The sequence below is a fragment of the Canis aureus genome, chromosome 22 (genome assembly GCF_053574225.1).
Source record: "Canis aureus isolate CA01 chromosome 22, VMU_Caureus_v.1.0, whole genome shotgun sequence".
NCBI lineage: Eukaryota > Metazoa > Chordata > Mammalia > Carnivora > Canidae > Canis > Canis aureus.
Genome location: NC_135632.1, coordinates 14,517,402 through 14,534,771, shown reverse-complemented (window position 1 = coordinate 14,534,771; position 17,370 = coordinate 14,517,402). Strand labels below are relative to the sequence as shown.

Sequence of the window (17,370 nt, the reverse complement as noted above, 5' to 3'; positions counted from 1 at the left end):
AGAGTACAAACATGGCACCTGCCGGTTTCGGCAAAGGGAAGGTAGAGGAAGAATGCAAATATGGTATCTGTCAATGCCTCAGTCCCTGGAAAGAATTCCAACAGGCCCCTATCCCTCCAACAGTTACCTTATGGTTAGAAATAAATGTCCTTCTCATATGGTCTAGGTGCTTTACAAATTTCAGCTTTTACCCTGCCTGGGTCCTGAGATAATTGAGTCCACGTGTGAGCTCTTTAAGAGCAGAATCTCCATTTCCTACAGCCCCATGTTTCTCCTGGATACAAGTTCCACTGGTTTCAAAGCTAGATGTTTTGGGGCTCATCTCTCTAGTGTAGGTCCCAAGGGTTAAGGTAACTGATGTGGGGCATTAAATTTTTAAAAATATTTAATATATCTCTTCTTCTCTAAATTATAACAAAACAAATTATAACAAATTATAAACAAAACTATCTTTTAACTTTCCCTTATGTAAAATGAGAGTTAGTACTTAAAAGTTAATTCTGTATTTTATTTTTATTTTAAAGATTTTATTTATTTATTCATGTGAGACACACAGAGAGAGAGGGAGAGACATAGGTAGAGGGAGTAGCAGGTTCCCTGCAGGGAGCCTGATGTGGCACTTGATCCCAGGACCCCGGGATCATGCCCTGAACCAAAGGCAGATGCTCAACTTTTGAGCCACTCAGGTGTCCCTAATTCTGTATTTTAATAATGAATTAATAATTGGCGTTTATCACTGATCCTTTGGTAACCACATTTTTGGGGGTTGATTCATCTCTTGCTTGTTTGAGGTACAAGGTTTTGGAACTCTTCAAATTATCTTCCAAGTACACCGCCTTCTCCACAGCATCCCATAAAATACTTCCTTGTGTCTTTTCTCTAAATCTTCTCCCTTTCTCCAATTCCCAATCCTTTCATTCCATCATATCCTCAATATCCACCTCTTTAACTGAAGGTATCAGTTCTTTGTGTAGACCTCTCAAGGAGTAGCTGTTTGTTTTCATACTGTGTATGGGAAGGAGAGGGTGTTGGTGTTCTCCTTACAACCTACTTTGACATTCAGATCCCTCACAGTAAACTACTCTACTCTTTTCCATTCTATCCTTATGTCTACCACCATCCAGAATGCCTTCAATGTTTACATATATAACTTATCCAAGACCATAGGAATTCAAGTTCACAATCTCCTCGTCGCCAATGACCTTCTCTTTCACTCCAGCCATCTAGTCCTATGGCTAATACGTGGGTCATGACTTTACCCATAACACTTTCACTTCCAAAATCATTAATCCCAATATCTTATTGTCTAAAAACTTCTCCATCCAACTTGCTTGTTCAACCACTTTATGATTAACTTAATTTGGGATCTCCAACCCACTGATCCTTCTACTTTCTCTGAAACTATTAACCTTCTACTTTCTTCGCTTCTCTTACTATCCCACTTGGATTTTATTGTCCACTATTTCAGTAACATTCCTGGCAATATCCTAAGCTTCCTTGCCTCTTTGTCTTTTCATTGACTCCATCTGGGGAAATCCAGTGCTGGTTAAATCTCTCTGCTTTTTCTAGGTCTGTAAGTGATCAACTGAACTCTACTACCAAAAGATAGGGCAGATTGTTACATTATAAATGTATGACATTCAAATTCAAAAACGGCCTTAAATATTGCCTATAATTCAACAATGTTTTTCTGATCAACTGATAGATTCTTTCATTTTCCCCAAGGAATAATTTTTTTAAGTTTATGAAGCTTGAACTCATGACCCCAAGATCAAGAGTCACATGTACTTCTGTATGAGCCAGCTAGGTGCTCCCCAAATATTATTTTCAAACCTCCTCTATTTTACTCAAATTTAAGACCAACCTCTCTTTCCCTGCTTCAATTCTCAATAGCTACATTCAACATTTACTTTACAAAGAAAACAAAAGGCAGTCAATGAGAGTGTCTCATCTGCCCCATGCCAAATACACATACTAACCTACAGTCGCATACCATCCTGTTAAAATAGAGGGAATATCTTTCATCCATATATCAGATGTGGTATATATAAACAATAGAATACTACTCAGCCATCAAAAAGTTGACATCTTGCTATTTGTAGCAATGTGGTTGCAATTAGAGGATATTATTCTAAATGAAATAAGTCAGTCAGAAAAAGGCAATTATATGATTTCATTGATAAATGGAATTTAAGAAACAAAACAGAGGATCATAGACGAAGAGAGGAAAAAATAAAACAAGACAAAGTCAGAGACGGAGACAGACCATAAGAGACTCTTAATCAGGGGATCCCTGGGTGGCTCAATGGTTTAGTGCCTGTCTTTGGCCCAGGGCATGATCCTGGAGTCCCAGGATCAAGGCTCCCTGCATGGAGCCTGCTTCTCCCTCTGCCTGTATTTCTGCCCCGCCCCCATCTCTCATGAATAAATAAATAAAATCTTAAAAAAAACAAACAAACTCTTAATCATAGGAAACAAACTGAGGGTTGTTCAAGGGGGTAGGTGGGAGATGGGTAATTGGGTGATGAACACTAAGGACAGCACGTGATGTAATGAGCCCTGGGTATTATGTAAGACTGATGAATCACTGTCTTCTACCTCTGAAATCAATAATATATGTTCATTAACTGAATTTAAATAAATTTAAAAAATAATCTTTTGTTCCACCTTTAAATATATTGTTTTCTTTCTTTTGAATTTCACACCTCTCTTCTTATTTTTTACATATCATATCTCAACACCAAGTCCACTCAATTCTATATCCTTCTTCAGCTGTATCTTGATGGTAGTTTTTTTAGAAAGGAAATCTGTTACACAGGAATACAAAAAGGTACCAGTATTGTCATATATGCTTAGGGGATTTCTGAAAATAAAATCACATAATTTGGTACTCATTGAAACATGTGTTATGTTCACAAAAAAAAAAAAATGTACTGAACTTAGGAGAACATGTCTTGGTTAGTAAGATATATGGAGATATAACTGAAATAAGTAATAGGTTCTACATTCTCACTGTAGAGGTCTTAGAGCTAAGGATGGTGAGCATAAGCATTTCTCCTGATCATTAGAGCCATGAGATCCTTATGCTGACATAGTATGCAAAATCCCAAGTCAGTAAAGTAAATTCTCAGGGGCAGTATGAGTGGCCTTGTGATTTTCACCTCAGAAGACAGATTACAGAAGAGGTGGGGAGTTGTGGGGAGAGAGGACAAAACGTGAGGTGATATGAGGGAGGAATATGGTGGTAAAAAAAAGTAGTCCAAGAAAATGGTGACCAGAATAAATAAACCTAAGTGCTTATGATCCACATAGCTTTGTCGACCCTATGTGGTGAACAAGAGATCCTGACCTGGCAGGCACTAAAAATCATTCTCTTGTGTGACTCAACATACACTGCCATCAACTTCAGTGGTCTGTTGCCTTGATTGTTATCTCTGCTCTTTGTGACTGTCACAGAAGAGCAAGTCCACCCTCATGGGAAAGAATAGGTAGAACAAGAGGTCAGGAGCTTTTGGTTCACTTTACAACTAAAGTTTTTGAAGTTGTTTATTCCTATTATGTTTCCATTTCTCTTACTCTCAATTATTCCTCCACTCATACTAGTCTGGCTTGCAGCCCCAGCTCAGTCAAAATAGCTCTTGCTTAATCTTCTTCATAACATTTGACATGGCTTATTCCCTTATTCTTGAAACACTCTTTTTCTTTGATTTGCATGATGTAACACTTTCCTGGTTCTTCTCCTGCCTCTCAGATTGTCTTGTTCTTTTTCCTTTGTTGCCTCATCTTCCTCATTGGGGTTCCCTTTTAGTTCTAACACTCGAGCCACATCGGGCATTATCATTAATGTTATACATGCTGCTTTTCCTCCTGCCATGTAGACTTTGCATGTACCTTTTCCCTCATCCTGATACATGTTCCGTTTTCATGCTGCCTAACCCCACATTCAGATAACAGCCTAATCAACATTTTCCACTGTAAAGTTTCTTTGACTAAGGCAAATGCCTCCCTAGCTAGGTCAAATTCCTCTACTATATAGTCTCAGAGCACTATTCCTTCAAAGCAATTGTAATTGCAGTTTGAGCAAAAATTCACTCAAGATGGGGTGTCTGGGTGGCTCAGTCGGTTAAGCATCCGACTCTTGGATTCAGCTCAGGTCCTGATCTCATGGTTTGTGGGACTGAGCCCCACATCAAGCTCCATGCTCAGCAGGAGTCTGCTTGGATATTCTCTCCCTCTACCCCTTTCCCCTTACTCATGCACACTCTGTCTCTCTCTCTCAAATAAATAAATCTTAAATTCACACAAGATATTAATGCCTATTTCTCATCTACCAGCTATAAGTTTTATGAGTGTAGCACTGTGTGATTTTATTCACTATGGTATCCACAGTGCCAACTACTGTACCTAGCAGGTATCAATAATTATTGAATACATGAACAAATGTCTAAACTCTTATAGTATTTTGAATGAGATACTTCTCAATCAAAGGAGTCGAACAAAACAATCTCTATTCATTCAAACTAACAAATATTTATTGATTGCTTTAGCATTAGCCTAGAAATGAGAACAGAGTGGTAACAAAAATAGATGTGTTCCCTACTATTACGGAGCATACTATCTAAGGAAATGGACATTAAAGTAATCACACAAGTAAACTGATTATTGTGATTATACAGTAGAAAATAAAATTCGGTATAGTATGAACTATGACAGGGGTATCTATTGTCAGAAGACAAAATACATTGTACCTCCTGAGGGCTATATTTATCTCCTTGTTTTATGCTGGATGGTTTATTTATTTAAGATTTATTTATTTATTTTAGAGAGAGAGAGAAAGAGTGTGTATACACATGAGAGCAGGGGGAGGGGCAGAGAGATACAGAATCTCAAGCAGATTCCATGCTGAGCATGAACCTTGACCTCATAACCCTGAGATCACGACCTGAACCGAAACCCAGAGTTGGACACTTAGCCAACTACACACCCCAGGTGCCCCATGCTAGATGGTTTTTATAGCCTTTTTACATTTTCCCTATTTACTCATCTTTGAATAGGATATTATAGCCTCGTATTAACTCCAAAATTATGTAAGAGGCATCTCCTTAAATTCCCCATTTACCAAAGGATGTTATAGTTTTAACAGGAAGGGTGATGGATATTCATTTATAACACCATTCCATGTGCATTGCCAGTCTCTATTACTTTGTTTTGGTTTAGAGAATTCTGGTATTTGGATGAAGAAAGAGAAGTCATGGTGGAATCATGGAAGAGCACCAGCTTCTTAGTTATTTGGCTGGTACACACTTTGCATTTCTGAATTCAGGGACATAAAGGACTTAGGTGTAGGGAGGTTAGAAGAGTGATCACAGAGTGAGAGTGAGGAACAAAGGAAAATTTTCCTTCCTACTTTCATTATTTAAATGCCGCCAAGAAATTCAATGGCAGCCTATTAATTATTATTAACTGCTATTCCTACTATTATGTATTACTAATACATATAGGAATAATACATTCCTAGTATTATTCTCTTTTTTTGTACATCATGAAGTATTTTAGTGAAAAACTAGGCAAGGCTATAACTGCTGGTAATGAGGTATTATTTTAAACTAGAACTCATTGTTTTCTTTACAACAATGAAGATGTAGTCAGTATTCAGAGTGATTTCTATGTTAAGCAAGAAATAAGTTAGATGACAAGTACATTAGATCACATTCCAGTTTTATGACATTAAATACATTTTATTATACTCACTATTCTGAAATTCCTTGTACTTCTTTTGTCCAATTAGATTGTTCTTTGTCTCCAAGATGGACCACTTTGGATGGTGGGGCAGTTCTTCCCAAATAAAGCTTCTGTGTTCCTGGTGGTTCTTCCAAGTAAAATCTTAAAAATTAAAATAAAATTTATATTAGCCCTAAATTTATGATTTAATACAGTGTTCTAGCAGTATGAGTCTTCAGAGTGAAAGGTTGCTACATGGTATAATAGCAAAAAACCAGGCGTCTTTTTTTTTTTTAACCATACTATAAATTTTAGAACAAGGACTTCTAAAAATTTTCAATCAAAATATAAAAAATATTTTGTCTTAAACTAAATATATAATAATTTCTAAAGAATAATTTTTAAAGAATTAAAAAAAACCCTCAAATTCAATAAAGTATTTTTGCTAAGTAGTTTAACTTGATTTTATCAAGCCGTTATACCTAATTTCCAGTTGACCGGAAATATACGGGATGGAGGATCAATTTAAACGACACTATGAGGAGACAACCAGGTAAACCCAGAATTGTACAAAATAATTGGCCTGCACACTTCAAGGAAAGAGGCAGGGAAGTAAGTTTAGCCAGGTCCCAAGAATAAAATCAACACACAGAAATCAATTGTATTTTTGGATATTAGGTGGGGAAAAATTTTTTTAAACATAGTATCAATTATAGTTGCTCCAAAATAATTTAAACACTTAAGGTGATTCCTTCTGCCTTATTTTTATTTTTCAAAATTGTTTTAGCTATTTTTGTTCTTTGCCTTTTCATATAATATACTTTAGAATACATGTTCTGCATCCATAAAAATCTGGGAGAGATTTTGATAGGAATTGCTTTATTTTATTTTATCTTTTTAAAGATTTTAGGGCAGCCCGGTGGCTCAGTGGTTTAGCGCCATCTTCAGCCCAGGGCGTGACCCTGGAGACCCGGGATCGAGTCCCACATGTGAGGAGCCTGCTTCTCCCCCTGCCTCGCTCTCTGCCTCTCTTTCTCTCTGTGTACACACTCTTGAATACATAAAAGCTTTTTTAAAAATAAAGATTTTATTTATTTATTCACGAGAGACACACAGAGAGAGAGGCAGAGACACAGGCAGAGAGAGAAGCAGGCTCCATGAAGGGAACCCGACGTGGGACTCAATCCCTGCTCTTCAGAATTACGCCTTGGGCTGAAGGCGGCACTAAACCACTGAGCCACCCAGGCTGCCCCTGATAAGAATTGCTTTAAAACTATAAATTAGGGATCCCTGGGTGGCGCAGCGGTTTGGCGCCTGCCTTTGGCCCAGGGCGCGATCCTGGAGACCCGGGATCGATTCCCACGTCGGGCTCCCGGTGCATGGAGCCTGCTTCTCCCTCTGCCTGTGTCTCTGCCTCTCTTTCTCTCTCTGTGACTATCATAAATAAATAAAAATTAAAAAAATATATTAAAAAAAAAACAAAACTATAAATTAATTTGGGGAAGTTTGATATTTACTATGTGAGTCTTCTGATCCAAATGGATCTCCATTTATCCCACCATTTATATCAGTCTTTGATTTCTTTCATCAGTGTTTTGCTTTTTTCAGCATACAGATGCTATATGTAATTTGTTAGATTTATACTAAGATTGAGACATGTATATCTACAGTAACAAGACAGTGTGGTACTGCCATAATAGACATACAGATAAATGGAACAAAATGGAAAACCCAGAAGCAGACCCACACAAATATTACGCTCAAGAGATTTTTGACAAAGGTGTAAAGGCAATCTAATGGATGAAGGACAGCCTTTTCAACACATGGTGCTGGAGCAACTGAATATTCATTCATAAGCAAATACATGAACCTTGATCTAAATCTCCTAACCAATACAAAAATTAATTCACAATGAATCATGGATTTAAATGTAAAAGATTGAGGTAAAATATTAAGACTTTTTGAAGTAAATATAGGAGAAAATCTACGGGATGTAGGGCTAAATAGAGTTCTTAGACCAAAAGCATGATCCGCAAAAGAAAAAACGGATCAACTAGACTTCATTAAAAAGGGAGAGAAACTGAATTCTCAAGATTAAAAAAGAAAAGAATTCTCATGATTTCTTGAATCTTCAGGAAAAGCAGATACCCACAGAAGAAAAAAATTCTTCATGGCACTGACTTCTCATCAACAAAATTATATGACAGAACACAATTGAGGTATATTGGCAGAGATCTAAGAAAAAAAGATTGGGCCTCTAAAATTCTAAATCTAAGTGTGAGGAAAACAAAAACGATCTTTTCGATATGTAATAACTCAAAAAAATGCAACATTTTCTCTGAAAAAAAAATTACTTGCAAAAGTTCTAGACACATGAAAAATAACAAAATAACATCAGACCAAATTCACATAAATAAAACGATGACAAAGAATAAATTGTCTAGATAATTACTGACAAAATGATTTTGAACTTCAATAAAATAAATTATTTTTAAATAGAAAATATGTATTTTAAAAAGTTAATGTTATTATTTAAGTGGGAGGGGCTTAAGGTAATGTTAATATATGCTATTCATTCTTGTCAGAAAGAGAAACATATTTGCTAAATAATATAGCTGCTAGCAAAAAATGAGGATATAGAACTTTCAGCTTATTAAAGAAAAATAAAGCAAAAGGGAAAAAATAGTAAATGTGTCTAAAATATCTCAGGGATGTAGTACTATGGTTGAACATTGAGTGATGTGATTAGAAGACTTTCATTTTCACTATAAAGTGTAAATATTTTTACAGTAATTATATCAGTTTTTAAAAGTATCATTAAAAGCCATCAAGTAAGTAAAACAAATATAAATTTAAAAAGTATACATCAAATCTTACTTACTTAGTTTCTCCATCTGATACACCAACAACTCTAGCTTCTTCAAGATGAGGCCAATTAACAAAGACAGACTTTCCAAGCACGGATGAAGCTATATTTTCTACATTCTTAAAGTAAAAGCAGAAAAGTTCACTCATGTTTCAGGTCCAACAAATAAGTTTACAAAGGCAAAATTAATTAAAAGTTGGCTTGCATTTATAAAGGTCTTTAAAATCAATAAAAATCTCACTTTAAAAATTAAAACAGATATAAAATACCGTTTGCTCATTCAAGCCATTTATTCCCTACAGTTCCTGCTCTTTTCAACTTCACTCTCTAATTATTCCACTCACTTGAATTCAGTTAGTTTTCTTAATTTGTCTTCTCTAGGTTTTACCTTTACTGTTAACTGCTCTTTTTCTTTCTAGGATGTTTCCCAGGATTTTTGTTTAGAGTTTTAATTTTTTCTCCCCCTTTAATTTTAAATTAAAAAAAAAAGATTTTATTTATTTATTTGAGGGAGAGAGCATAAGCCAGGGGAAGGGGCAGGGGGAGAGGGAGAAGCCGACTCCCTGCTGAGCAGAGGACTGGACTCAAGGCTCAATCCCAGGACCCTGAGATCATGACCTGAGCCAAAGGCAGATGCTTAACCAACTGAGCCACCCAGGTGCCCCTTCTTTCCTTTATTTTGAAGTATATTTTTCAGTTGTTTTTACCTATCTCTCTGTAGCTTTTATTTTAGTAGAAATCTGTTAAAGTTGACAAGTTTACCTTCCCCTCTGCCAGTCGCTTCTTACTAGAGAGGCACCATGAACAACTTAAAGCACTATTCTGCAGTATAAACATTATGACACCAGGAGTCTGCCTCATTTTCTCAACAGCAATGGCACTTGTTAGTAAAGGGCGGCCCACTGACTTGAATCCTGAATGAAATTACTTGGTGAGAAGACAATTTCAGTGAGATTAAACTGAAGAGCACTGACCTTTAACATATCACTGTCCATAATAGCCAACAGTACTAAAAATAATGTTTATAGAAACCTAGGTTTAATTCTGTTGCTAACTCAATTTATGTTTCTTAATTTGTAAAATTAATGAGTTAGAATAGATGCCTTACAAAATTCAACCCAGTTGTAAAGTTCTATGATTCTATTATTCTCATAGAAACTGAGAGAGATGACAAGAATAGCAGAAATGTCTAGAAAAGGGCTATCATTTATTGCTTCATATCACATAATCAGATAACAGAATCTAAGAAATCTGACTTCATTTCAATTTGTAGTTGGTATAAGGAAATAAGAACCCTAGACTTAAGACTAGGAATCATGGGTCCAAATTTGCATTCTACCTCTTTCAGGTACAGAATCCAGCTATACATACAGGCAAATCATTTAAATCTCACTGAGGCAGTTTTCTTTTATGAGAATAAGAAATAATATCTACCTCACAGTCTTTATTTGGTGACAAAATAAAATAATATACGCAAAAGTTTTTATGAACGGTAAAATGCTATATAAATATTCTGTATGAAATATCTTACGTAAAAATTCTAGTGTTTTTTTTTAAGATTTTATTTATTTATTCATGAGAGACACACAGAGAGAGAGAGAGAGGCAGAGACACAGGCAGAGGGAGAAGCAGGCTCCATGCAGGGAGCCCGATGTGGGACTTGATCCTGGGTCTCCAGGATCACGTGCTGGGCTGAGAGCAGTGCTAAACTGCTGGGCCACCTGGGCTGCCCAAAAATTCTAGTTTTAAAAGGAAATACTATCATTATTATTGGTTAAACAACAAGTTCGTGGCAGCAAGTGAATTTTAAAAACAAATTTTCATTCAATTCTTTTGTTTATTTTAATTAGCAAATATTTCTTTAAAAATTACAGATGACTATTTTTAGACTTTTGCAGTAACTTTTAATTATACTTAGACATTTCTTAATGTGAACATATAAAACCAAAGAATGACTATTCTTTTTTTTTTTTTTAAGATTTTATTTATTTATTCATGAGAGGCACAGAGAGAGGCAGAGACATAGGCAGAGGGAGAAGCAGGCTCCACGCTGGGAACCCCACATGGGACTCAATCCCAGGTCTCCAGGATCACACCCTGGGCTAAACCACTGAGCCACCCAGGCTGCCCAAGAATGACTATACTGATAAATAACACAAGTTTCAACATTAGAACTAGGATCCCATAATTATTCTTTTCCCTTCTATACATCTATTTCTTCTTTTATTCTCCCACTCTTTTAGTTTTTGAAGCTAATCCTCAGATTAAGCCTAATACTAGACCTTTAATAACCTGCATGAGGTCTTGTTATAAATATCCCTTTCCTGTAGTGTCTTTTAAGACCTCCTTCCTCCATTAGCTCTACCTCTCTCTTTTTGCATGGATTTAGCAGTTAAACGGTTTCTTCTCTACCTACAGTTAGGTTTCTAGACTTCTTTTCAAAGATAATCTTCTTAATCAAGGGCTTCCTCCCTGCTACCTCTACTTTCCCTCTACCTTGTCCCCCCACTAGTCCTTAGGAGTTAGGAATGCAGTCTATTGGAATGAAATCCTCAAAGGCCAATAATGATGCCTGAAGGACAAATTCATAGATCTTGTTTTAGTTTTTATTCTTTTGCACTGTATGTAGTTTCTACTCCATGCTTCTGTGATTTATTTAACTTGGAAATCATTCCCTCTCACCTCTCTGAACACTACTGTCATTTTCACTGGTTCCTTTTCTACCCTTTATAACTATGGGTATTTCTTTGTGTGAGATCTTGAACTCTGAGAGTCCATTTTCTTCAGGAAAATGAGCCGTAAGGCCTCAGCCATCACCTCCTTGCTAATTACTCATATATATCCCTATCTTCCTTCCAAGCTCTAGCTTCAGGTATTAATTGTGTATAAGCAGCCTTTCTCTACTGAGGTTTTTCATTTGAGCCATGGAACACAAAAAATAATTTGACTATTTTTACAATTCTCCCAAGGATGGTACTCAATCAGTCCCACAATAGATGTATAGAAGATAAATAATCTACATTCAAATGGATAACTTAGGGCATTAGGGCTTAAATCTCTTGTGGAACTCTTGTTGAGAAAGGTTGGCAGGGCAGTGACCAGTTAAACCTTCTAGCATCGCCTTAAAATTCAATCACTCCCTCAAGCCAGTGACTTTCCCACTTTAACTTCCTTATTCCAATAAACAGCAATTATTTTCTAATTAACTAGGCTAGATATCTCAGAATCATATTTAATATTTTCTTCCTCTTTTCATTCTCTATATTTGAACAAATGATGAAGCTTGTCAATGTTATGTCTTATTCATCCAAATATATTACTATTTCCAGTTTTTGTCCTTACCACCTAACACTTCTGTAACCACAACCTCTGAACTTGCAGGCTTTTCCAATTTCTTCCATTTCTCTGTAGTGAAATTTAGTCTATTATACTGCCACCAAATTAATCCTTATGAAAATATGATTTCAAGATAACAGTTATGGGGAAAAAAAAAGTCCAAACTCCTTAGCCTGGTATTCAAGGTCCTCCATAATCTGGCCTCAATCTGTTTTTTCAACCTTATCTTCTACTACTTCCCAACACAAGTCCTCTGCTTCAGTCAGGTTTATCTATTCCTTCTCCTCAAATACATCACATTTATTCTAAAAAAAAAAAAAAGTATTAAGAAAAATTTCAGATATAAAAAAAAGGTTAAGAAGAATAAGATAATGTATCACACATTTTTTTCCAGCTCATGTTATTCCTTTCACCTAGAATACCCTTCCCCTCCTTTTCTCCTCTCTGTGATGGTCTTTCTTAGCACCCAGCTCAAGCTTAGTCTCATTTATCTTGATCTTTAGCTCACATAGCTTATCACCTTTTCAAAATTCATGGAGTTCTTTTTTGCTCATTACATCACAATTGTACATTGCCTTTAAAATTTGTGTAAATGTTTCTTTATCCTTATTTACTATGAACTTTTGGAGTAACTGCATGTTATACTTCTTTGATAAACACAGTGCAGCCAGAACAGTTTTATGCATAATAAGCACCTAATAAATATGTAATAAAGAAAATACTTACAAGTTCATCTGATTCTGCATTCACTAAAATTTCTAACATCATGTTTTCTCCACGACTGCTTTGCTGGAATACTTGAACCCCACTTTTCTTCAAAAAAAACTTTAAAAGAATTCAGATAATTTAATTTTAATCCTTTTTCCATAATCATGTTACATTCAATAAGGTGAAAAAATTCTGAACTAAACAGCCACTGACTTTGTGTTTGATGTGTTTCAGGGTAGGAAATCCACAGAAATACAATGCCTTCTGGTCAACCCTGGTTATTTTGTTCTTGCTTATGTCTACACGCCAAGCATCTAATGATATTATTTTATACCTAGAAAATAAATCAAGGTATTTAATTTAAAATTTATACATTAAAAGCAATCACAGTTTTTCAGTATTCTCTTGAATATTTTGCAAGAGTCATTCTTGCTTTTTTTTTTTTTTTCATTCTTGCTTTTAAGCAAGGGAATGATAATTCGTCTTTTGCAACAAAGAAAAAATAGAGCAGGACAACCCAGATTCACTGTTATTATTGATCTAGATGCAACTATGCCTGTAGGTTACTGAATGGAACTTTTCCCCATTAACTTAAAATAAAACTATACATATTTATTAAACTTAGAGGTAAAGGAACATACAAAACATGTTACAAATCTCCATGTTCTAAAACTATGGAAAACCAACATCATCTAATGTCTGTTCTACCTTTCTCTGCTTTAACAGAAGAAAAAAGGATAACTGGGAGATATTCACTTTAGGTGCCATCTCAGTAGATTATTTGCAGGGAAAAAGACAGAAAAGAAAAAAACAAAACAAAACCAAGGACATTTTAATGAGGAATAGAAAGGAGACATGGGCTTGAGGGAAGAAAATATAGGAACTTTTTAATTTCTTTTTTTCTTCTTTCTAGTTGGGTGGTTGGGAATATAAAAGGCAAAGTCATAGCACATCAAATAATTCTGGAAGCAGACACTGACAAGGGAAACAAAAATTCATACATCCTCTTGGGGGGCGGGGTAGAGATATGCACTAGGGAGGAAAATAAATAAATAAACAAAAAACCAACTTTAACAGAAAACAAAGAGAGAAGCAGAATCTAACCAAAGCAGAGAACTACAAAAACAACTGTGAGAGGGAGATGCTATGGTCTTTAGCAAGTTGGATGTAACTCATTATCAACTGACTATACCTATCATAAATTATTTGTTAATTCTTCAGATAGATACTCAAGATATTTGGATCCTCTGCCCCCACCCTCCCCACCAGGGGGAGCTCCCTGCTGTTGTTGAAAAATTACCAAATAACATTACCTTGTGCAACAACGTTCTATGGCAGGGAACTTTTCTGGCCATGGTGAGGGGTAAGTGAACTCTGTATCTCTATCATACCAGCACATTAGGCACTCACTATGTTGGTTTCTTTTCCTTTCTTCCTTTTTGAGGGAGTGGTTACATGCTTCCATGGCTTCCAATAATCGCTTCTGAATTTAAAGATTAAAGAGGTTGGTTAAAAGTATAAAAATTCTGTAATATCAACATATGCAATAGATCTTTTCCCTCAGTACACAGAATCATTATTTGTGTTCTTGAAAAACAAAAATCTTAAGAAATGGAATTCCTTTTCATTTTATTACATGAAAAATTGTTTCAAAGGGCCCCAGAATATTGCTTGTCATTACAAATTACTCAGAACCTAATATTCCAACAACAGACACTAAGTGTGAATAAGAATAGCAGAGAATCAAACTTTAAATTTGAACTTAACCACAGTTATTATAATCTATCATAACTCATAAAACATTAATCTCGTGCTTTATAAATTCTGCCATGGTATAGAAAATGTTTATCTCTCCAAATTATCTTACATAATTCCAGTTAAAATAAAAATGGTTTAAAAAAACTTTTTTAAAGGACAAAATTATCTTGGTTGTTCTTATGGAAGAATGAACGTGCAAACTGTAAAATCTGGGGACCTGTCTTACCAGATCCTAACTTTTAATAAAGCTACTACTGTAATAAACACTTTAATACTGACATCACAAGAAGCCCATAGACCAGAAGAATGAATAAAGAGGTCAAAACAAATCTAAATCTTTATCATACATAGTATTTCAAATATTTAAAAAATGGTGTTGTCATAACTACCTATCCAGCTAGAAAAAGCACATATACTTCCCAACTTCATACCACATCTAAAAATATTTATCCAGTAATAAGATAATAAAAGTATTAGAAGAAAATCTAGGAGAGAGTATCAGTAAGTAGGAGTGATAAACTCTTATTTAAGTAAGAGTGGAAAAAAGCCTAAGAGTCTTGAGGGAAAAGACATTTTTAAATAACAGAAAATGTATATGACAGAAGATTCATCAACAAAACAAGAGACAAATGCCATGCTGGGAAAGAATATTCATAACATACAAAGAACTGACAAAAATCAAGAAAGAAAAATGGGGGAAAGGACATAAACAGGTAATTTACAGAAATTACCTGTAGGGTAATTTAAAAGAGTAAACACACATATAAAAATATACTCAAATTAGGGATTAGAGAAATACAAATTTGAAAAATAACAAAATGGCACCCATCATCAGATTGGCCAAAAATAAGTGAAGCAATAATATTCAGGTCTGGAGATACAGAGAAGTAGGCACTAAATACTGAGTGAATTAGACTAGTCTTTTTCTTTTTTATTTAATTAATTAATTTATTTTTAAAGATTTTATTTATTCATGAGAGACACAGAGAGAGAGAGGCAGAGACACAGGCAGAGGGAGGAGCAGGCTCCAATACAGGGAGCCTGATATGGGACTTGATCCCGGGTCTCCAGCATCAGTAGTTTGCATTTGAATGGTGTCAGTTTATGTCGACTTTTCTTTTTTTTCTTTTTTTTTTTTTTTAATCTCTGTGTTTTTTTTTTTTTTATTGGTGTTCAATTTACTAACATACAGAATAACACCCAGTGCCCGTCACCCATTCACTCCCACCCCCCGCCCTCCTCCCCTTCTACCACCCCTAGTTCGTTTCCCAAGTTAGCAGTCTTTACGTTCTGTCTCCCTTTCTGATATTTCCCACACATTTCTTCTCCCTTCCCTTATTTTCCCTTTCACTATTATTTATATTCCCCAAATGAATGAGAACATATAATGTTTGTCCTTCTCCGATTGACTTACTTCACTCAGCATAATACCCTCCAGTTCCATCCACGTTGAAGCAAATGGTGGGTATTTGTCATTTCTAATAGCTGAGTAATATTCCATTGTATACATAAACCACATCTTCTTTATCCATTCATCTTTCGTTGGACACCGAGGCTCCTTCCACAGTTTGGCTATAGTGGCCATTGCTGCTAGAAACATCGGGGTGCAGGTGTCCCGGCGTTTCATTGCATCTGTATCTTTGGGGTAAATCCCCAACAGTGCAATTGCTGGGTCGTAGGGCAGGTATATTTTTAACTGTTTGAGGAACCTCCACACAGTTTTCCAGAGTGGCTGCACCAGTTCACATTCCCACCAACAGTGTAGGAGGGTTCCCTTTTCTCCGCATCCTCTCCAACATTTGTTGTTTCCTGCCTTGTTAATTTTCCCCATTCTCACTGGTGTGAGGTGGTATCTCATTGTAGTTTTGATTTGTATTTCCCTGATGGCAAGTGATGCAGAGCATTTTCTCATATGCATGTTGGCCATGTCTATGTCTTCCTCTGTGAGATTTCTGTTCATGTCTTTTGCCCATTTCATGATTGGATTGTTTGTTTCTTTGGTGTTGAGTTTAATAAGTTCTTTATAGATCTTGGAAACTAGCCCTTTATCTGATATGTCATTTGCAAATATCTTCTCCCATTCTGTAGGTTGTCTTTGAGTTTTGTTGACTGTATCCTTTGCTGTGCAAAAGCTTCTTATCTTGATGAAGTCCCAATAGTTCATTTTTGCTTTTGTTTCTTTTGCCTTCGTGGATGTATCTTGCAAGAAGTTACTATGGCCGAGTTCAAAAAGGGTGTTGCCTGTGTTCTTCTCTAGGATTTTGATGGAATCTTGTCTCACATTTAGATCTTTCATCCATTTTGAGTTTATCTTTGTGTATGGTGAAAGAGAGTGGTCTAGTTTCATTCTTCTGCATGTGGATGTCCAATTTTCCCAGCACCATTTATTGAAGAGACTGTCTTTCTTCCAATGGATAGTCTTTCCTCCTTTATCGAATATTAGTTGCCCATAAAGTTCAGGGTCCACTTCTGGATTCTCTATTCTGTTCCACTGATCTATGTGTCTGTTTTTGTGCCAGTACCACACTGTCTTGATGACCACAGCTTTGTAGTACAACCTGAAATCTGGCATTGTGATGCCCCCAGATATGGTTTTCTTTTTTAAAATTCCCCTGGCTATTCGGGGTCTTTTCTGATTCCACACAAATCTTAAAATAATTTGTTCTAACTCTCTGAAGAAAGTCCATGGTATTTTGATAGGGATTGCATTAAACGTGTATATTGCCCTGGGTAACATTGACATTTTCACAATATTAATTCTGCCAATCCATGAGCATGGAATATTTTTCCATCTCTTTGTGTCTTCCTCAATTTCTTTCAGAAGTGTTCTATAGTTTTGAGGGTATAGATCCTTTACATCTTTGGTGAGGTTTATTCCTAGGTATCTTATGCTTTTGGGTGCAATTGTAAATGGGATTGACTCCTTAATTTCTCTTTCTTCAGTCTCATTGTTAGTGTATAGAAATGCCACTGACTTCTGG

General features: G+C 35.8%; 1 protein-coding gene across 5 annotated transcripts in view; it reads right to left on the bottom strand.

Annotated features, from left to right (window-relative positions):
• XRN1 (5'-3' exoribonuclease 1) overlaps positions 1 to 17,370 on the bottom strand; it is a 106,501-nt gene that overhangs the window by 51,187 nt on the left and 37,944 nt on the right. For 4 of the 5 annotated variants that reach the window (XM_077864878.1, XM_077864875.1, XM_077864876.1 and 1 more), the window contains 5 exons: positions 13,945 to 14,114; positions 12,845 to 12,965; positions 12,650 to 12,748; positions 8,603 to 8,706; positions 5,752 to 5,883 (listed from right to left, as the gene is read on the bottom strand). In XM_077864878.1, the coding sequence (XP_077721004.1) occupies positions 5,752 to 5,883; positions 8,603 to 8,706; positions 12,650 to 12,748; positions 12,845 to 12,965; positions 13,945 to 14,114 (626 nt within the window). Of the gene's footprint in view, positions 1 to 5,751; positions 5,884 to 8,602; positions 8,707 to 12,649; positions 12,749 to 12,844; positions 12,966 to 13,944; positions 14,115 to 17,370 lie in introns of those variants that run through there. The other variant, XR_013361081.1, reaches the window with a different exon arrangement.